Source organism: Ochlerotatus camptorhynchus, unplaced genomic scaffold (genome assembly GCF_037179485.1).
Source record: "Ochlerotatus camptorhynchus isolate MF236.1 unplaced genomic scaffold, CSIRO-AGI_Acam_v1.1 ptg000268l, whole genome shotgun sequence".
Taxonomy (NCBI): Eukaryota; Metazoa; Arthropoda; class Insecta; order Diptera; family Culicidae; genus Ochlerotatus; species Ochlerotatus camptorhynchus.
The window spans coordinates 3,270,749-3,277,018 of NW_027040758.1; the positions used below are offsets into that span (position 1 = coordinate 3,270,749).

The 6,270-nt window shown below is 49.4% G+C and overlaps 1 protein-coding gene across 1 annotated transcript; it reads left to right on the forward strand.

The window, feature by feature from the left end:
- The first annotated feature begins 499 nt into the window (after window positions 1-499).
- Window positions 500-5,609, forward strand: LOC135705559 (uncharacterized). Its single transcript, XM_065227332.1, has 3 exons — window positions 500-1,218; window positions 1,804-2,786; window positions 2,857-5,609. Exons 1-3 carry the CDS (start codon window positions 500-502, stop codon window positions 5,607-5,609), a joined length of 4,455 nt encoding a protein of 1,484 aa, XP_065083404.1.
- The last annotated feature ends 661 nt before the right edge of the window (window positions 5,610-6,270 follow it).

Here is a 6,270-nt window from a genome sequence, read left to right on the forward strand (position 1 = left end):
CCGGATTTGTGCGTTTTTAGTGGCCGAAAATCGGTGAAGAAAGTGACCTATTGTGTGGTGATTATACCACAAGCGGCATTGGTATCACCTTTGTGTTGCATCAATCCAGCAGCGTCGGTGGATAAATTGGCTATTGCGGATCCGGTAGGGCAACCGGATCAGTTGTTACGAACCTGACTGTGACCAGCGACCAGGACACATCTCATCCAACGAACACGGAGCATTTCGGCGTTTCCAAGGCGCATTTTCACACCTTCCTCCTGTTCGTGGCAAATCTGGCGTGGCTTGGGTTAGCGAACAATAGATGGTAGCGTGAGTACACAAAGAATTAAGGTACGAACATTTCGGACGAGAAATAAAGTTTGCATGCGAGTTTCACTATAGTACGTAAGGAATTTGTTTGCGAATTACACGATTTTTTGGGCAATTGACTACGCTACGGTTTTTTGGAATTTGATTGGGTTTGCGATTTGGAACGATACCTGAAATAGACAACAGCATGGCGTCATTGCGCGAACTAAGCAAGATCGAGCGAGGGTACATTGATTCCATGGCCAATATGGAGTCTTTTGTTGCCAATTTCAATGCACAGCGGGATCAAGCGAAAATTGCTTCACGTTTGGAGCATGTGGAAACGTTGTTCAAAGAGTTTCGGGATAATCGAGCGAAACTTGAAGCGAGACAGGAGCAAGATTTAGCACTTACTGCTAGTGCTGAAGGCAAGGACGTTCACCTTAAGAAGGACGTGGAATCGGCCAACAGGAAAACTCGGTTGGACTTTGAAAATCAATACTTCGATGTGAAAGATTTCCTCTCTTCGCATCGAGTCATTCCGACAGCTGCAGCCTCTTCTTCCTCTCAGCCCTGCCAAACCCCTACATCCCGAGTTCACCTTCCAGTATTCAAAATTCCTTCCTTTGACGGTAGTGTGAAAGATTGGTTGAGTTTCCGTGATGCTTTCCAGAGCATGATTGGCAAAGATGTTTCACTCTCGCCGATTGATAAGTTCAATTATCTTCTCTCGGTGCTCACCAAAGAAGCCAGGACGTTGGTAGAGTCAATCGAAGTTACGGCTAACAACTTTGAGGTGGCGTGGCAAATGCTCGAACAACGGTTCGAGAACAAAAAGATCATTGCTCGCACGTTGATGGACAGTTTTCTGAACGCTGAGATGATCAAACGGGAATCTTACGATGCACTAGTTGGTCTCATCGACTCGTATGAACGCAACCTATTGCAGCTGCGGAAAATTGGACTGGAAACAGACGGATGGTCTCATTTGCTGGCTCATATACTTTACACACGTCTCGATGCTGATACTCAAAGGCATTGGGAGCGAGCTCACAACTCCCGTGAAGCTCCGAAGTACGATGATATGTTGAAGTTTCTGCGTGATCACCTTGCAACCTTGCAACCTCTGATGTCCTCGAAGCCTCGAGGATCGGAGTCTCGTCAAGACCACGGAAGAACGGCAATTAAGTCCAAATTCGGCTCTACACTCACAATAACCACGACGCAAAAGAAAGCTTGTCCACACTGTCAAAAACCTTTCCATTCTCCTTTCAAATGTGATTCCTTTAATAACATGAATCCTTCCCAAAGGCTTGAATCAGTCAGGAAAGCTGGTCTATGCTTAAATTGCCTTTCCTCTTCCCATTTGGTACGGGCTTGTCCTAGCTCAGCTTGTCGTGTTTGTGGTCAAAAGCACCATACGATGCTGCATTTGCGCCCAGCAGACACCGGTTCCAGTCAAGGACAACACAACTCGCAATCGCAACCCACTAAACCCACGATTCCTCAAAGTCAGCCCTTAGTCGCAAATTTAAACGATTCCTCTGCCTCGCACTCGCAAACTTTCGCCACCGCACCCGTAGCTGGATCCTCCAATTCCAAGCCACTAGCTCTTCCTGCTAACGTGAATGCTGATAGTAGCGTTGTTCTCCTTTCAACTGCTGTCGTCAAGATAGCTGACTACAATGGAAACGTTCAATTCGCTAGAGCCCTCCTGGATTGCTGCTCCGAACGTAACCTCCTCAGTGAGCGTTTGGCGCAGAGATTGGATCTACGTCGGCAGAATGACCCTCTTTCCCTCCAAGGTGTGGGACCTAGTGCTGCAACATCGAAGCAATCGGCGATGGCACTCATCCGTTCACGCTGTACGGATTACGCTATCGATCTTAAGTTCCACATCCTCCCGGAGTTCAAACCGATACTGCCATCAAATCAGACGACGGTAGCCAACTGGAACATTCCATCATTTGTTCAGCTCGCCGATCCTCGTTTCTTCGAGCCCAACCGCATCGATGCTATCATCGGGGCTGAAGTCTACTATCGTCTACTGCTGGAAGGTTTCGTCAATCTCGGCCCGGAGCTGCCCCACTTGAAGGAAACGGTTTTTGGGTGGATAGTTTCCGGAAAATGCAACACGGTGGATTCAAGCAGATCTGCCACTACTCTTGTCTGCAGCAATGCTGATTTGGAAACCCAACTAGCTCGTTTCTGGGAGATTGAGTCATGTCACTCCAACGAGACACTTTCCGTGGAAGAACGGAAATGCGAAACTCTCTTTACAGCTACCACGACCCGAGATCCCACCGGACGATTTGTGGTTTCGTTGCCAAAGAAACCAGACGTTCTTGAACAGTTAGGAGAGTCTCGACACATCGCTATTCGTCGTTTTCTGTCGCTCGAACGGCGACTTCAGTTGAATCCTGCGCTAATGGAAGCCTACGAAGCGTTCATTCAGGAGTACATCCAGTTGGGACATATGGCGCCGATCGACCCAAGCAACGAAGTGTTAAAGCCAGGCGAAAAAACATACTACATGCCCCATCACTGCATCGTTCGTCCGGATAGCGTTACGACGAAACTCCGTGTCGTCTTTGACGCTTCATGCCCCACTGACACTGGCGTCTCACTACGCTCTCATGGTGGGCCCAGTCGTTCAAGACGAGCTGTATAGTATCATCCTACGATTTCGAATACCTCGCTTTGTCATCGTTGCTGATCTGGAAAAAACGTACCGGCAACTGCTGGTATACTTCATCGATCGTCTTCTGCAGCGCATCGTGTTTCGTTCCTCGCCTTCGGAACCCTTAGAAACTTACGAGTTGCTGACGATTACTTACGGTACAGCCTCGGCCCCGTACCTTGCGACGCGTTGTCTCCAGCAACTCGCCTCTGACGGTGAATCGACCCACCCCATAGCAGCTAAGGTGCTATCGAAGAATTTTTACATCGACGACCTGCTTTGCGGGGTGGCTTCTGAAGAAGAAGGGATCGAACTATGCCGGCAACTGATCGACCTCCTACAATCGGCCGGATTCAAGCTGCACAAATGGGCATCGAACAGTCCGACGATTCTCCAGAATATTCCAGCGGAACTTCGCGAAGACCGGAACCTATTGGAACTCGATTCGTCATCAACGCCTGTGAAAACCTTGGGGCTATTGTGGCAGCCAGTCGAAGACGTCTTCCGCTTCAAAATACCTGCCTGGTCCCACGACACTCCAATAACCAAACGATTGGTACTTTCTGAGGCAGCCCGCTTGTTCGACCCTCTTGGCCTAGTGGGGCCAATCGTGTTAAGATCCAAACTCTTCATGCAGGAGTTGTGGAGGACGAAAGTTTCATGGGATAACCCACTGAATGACCACCAACAACAATTCTGGAATTCCTTCCGGAGCGACCTCGAAGTACTCGATTCATTCACAGTCCCACGGTGGGCGGCTCCCTGCCTAGATCTTGCCAACGTTGAGCTACATGGGTTCAGCGACGCTTCCGAAAGCGCATACGGCGCTTGCATATATATCCGTACAATGTCGTCTAGCGGAAACGTATCGGTGCACTTGCTCACAGCGAAGTCCAAAGTCGCACCGAAGGGAACCGAGAAGCTTGACCCTACTATTCGCTTGCCTCGTCTCGAGCTCTGTGGAGCACTTCTCCTGAGTCACTTGTTCGAAAAGGTGGAAAGCAGTCTACAAATCAAAGCCCGTCCATTCTTCTGGACTGATTCAACGATTGTCGTCCACTGGTTGGCCGCTTCGCCGTCTCGCTGGAAGAAATTTGTTGGCAACCGTGTGGCCGAAATCCAGCAAATCACTGCTTCCGGAATATGGAGACACGTCCCAGGTATCGAGAATCCAGCAGATGTCATATCCCGTGGAATGCTAGCAATGGAGCTTGTGGAACACACGCTGTGGTGGCAAGGACCCCAGTGGTTGCAACAACCTAACAGATTTTGGCCCGGTCTGGTTCGAACTTCCGACGATCTCTTCAGCAAAGAGCAACTCCAGGATAGACCTACGGTTTCCCTGCCAACAGTCGTACAAAGCACCATATTCACACTTAAATCATCCCTCTCCAGTCTCGTTCGCTTGGTTGCCTACATCCGAAGATTCTGCAGCAATACGAAGACGCATAACCAAGAAACCAAGAGATTCGGACCCCTGTCTACGGCTGAATTGGAAAACGCGCTAGTCAATTTGGTCAAACTTGCCCAGCAAGAATCGTTCGTGGAAGATCTGCAGTCCGTCCGCACCACCGGTCAAGTGAAGTCTACGTCAAAACTGAAGGCACTATCTCCAGTGCTAGTAAATGGTGTTCTTCGCACGAGAGGTCGCCTCAACAACGCAGCGATACCGTATGCTCAAAAGCAGCCGATGATCCTGGATAACAAGCATCCGTTCACTCTTCTAGTCGTTCGGTATTATCACCTTAGTCATCTGCACGCTGGACCTACGCTCCTCATAGCAATCGTTCGTGCTAAGTTTTGGCCTCTTCGGCTGCGTGATGTCGTACGAAAAGTCACGCACGAATGCGTCACCTGCTTCCGCAACCGTCCAAGTTTCAACGAGCAGATCATGGCAGACTTACCATCGGTTCGAGTAACACCAACCTTACCGTTCCTGAATACCGGAGTTGATTTCTGCGGTCCATTCTATCTTCGGCCACCTACCCGGAAAGCTGCTCCGCCGAAATCGTTCGTGGCAGTATTCGTTTGTCTATCAACCAAGGCAATACACCTCGAGTTGGTAGGCAACCTATCCGCAGATTCGTTCATCGCCTCCTTGAAGAGGTTCGCAGCACGCCGAGGAGTACCACAGACCATCTACTGTGACAATGCAACCAACTTTGTCGGAGCTCGACGAACGCTAAACGAATTCCTGCAGCTGTTTCACACCCAACAGAACCGCCAGGATGTTACACGACAGTGCTCCGCTGAGGGCATTCAGTTCTCTTTCATCCCTCCGAGATCACCCCACTTCGGAGGCATCTGGCAAGCAGCGGTAAAATCCCTGAAGACGCACCTCCGTCGCACGCTTACGAACGCTTTGGTCACCACTGAGCAATTCCACACGCTGCTTACGCAAATCGAGGCGATTCTCAATTCCCGGCCTCTAACACAGCTTAGTAATTCTCCCGAGGACTTGAACGTCCTTACGCCAGGTCACTTCTTGGTGCACAGACCACTGACCGCAATCCCGGAGCCGTCCTATGAAGAACTACCCAGCAACCAACTCTCACAATGGCAGATGATCCAGGAATATCTCCGTCGTCTTTGGAAGCGATGGTCAACCGAATATTTATCGAACCCGATGGACACGTGAGCGCGACAACATTCGCATCGGAACGATGGTGTTAGTTCGTGAAGACAATCTACCGCCGCAGAAGTGGCGTTTTGGCCGAGTAACTGAAGTGTTTCCTGGAAACGATGGGCTCATCCGAGTCGTCAACATCCGAACCAAGGACGGCACTTACAAGAGGGCAATCACACGCGTTTGCGTTCTGCCTATTCCTGACAATCAGCCAGCTGACCAAGAATCAACATAGTTGCAGTCGTTCGAGGTTCCAGCAACACAAGCGATGTCGGATGGGAGGGGACCTCATGGTCCCCTCACAAGTTAAGTATCTAATTTTTCTTTGCTGGACCTTGTATTCTCCGACCTAAAGTCAACCGTATCAGCAGGAACCCTGGACCCCGACTATCCGTGAACGTGACGATCGAGAGGATGAATTCCACGCGGCGTACCTACACCCATTGATCAAGGTTCATCGAGTTTCAACCGATCATCTGACAACCGTTAATCGAGAAGCTGGAATCAACGAATGCAGATTGTTGAAAATATTGAATATGAATTTGTTATATACCAGTAACTCATAAAGCAAACCCACACAAATAGAAGACAGGATTGAAATTTAGATTTCAATTGTGGGCGGTATGTTAAGGCACTTCTAATAATTATAAAATTTACCCTAAATGAATTTGTG

Coding starts and splice junctions, on each gene's coding strand:
- LOC135705559 (XM_065227332.1), top strand. CDS start 500: ATGGCGTCATTGCGCGAACTAAGCAAGATCGAGCGAGGGTACATTGAT. Junction 1,219..1,803: donor CTAGTTGGTCTCATCGACTC/GTATGAACGCAA, acceptor GATTCCTCAAAG/TCAGCCCTTAGTCGCAAATT. Junction 2,787..2,856: donor TATGGCGCCGATCGACCCAA/GCAACGAAGTGT, acceptor TCGTCCGGATAG/CGTTACGACGAAACTCCGTG.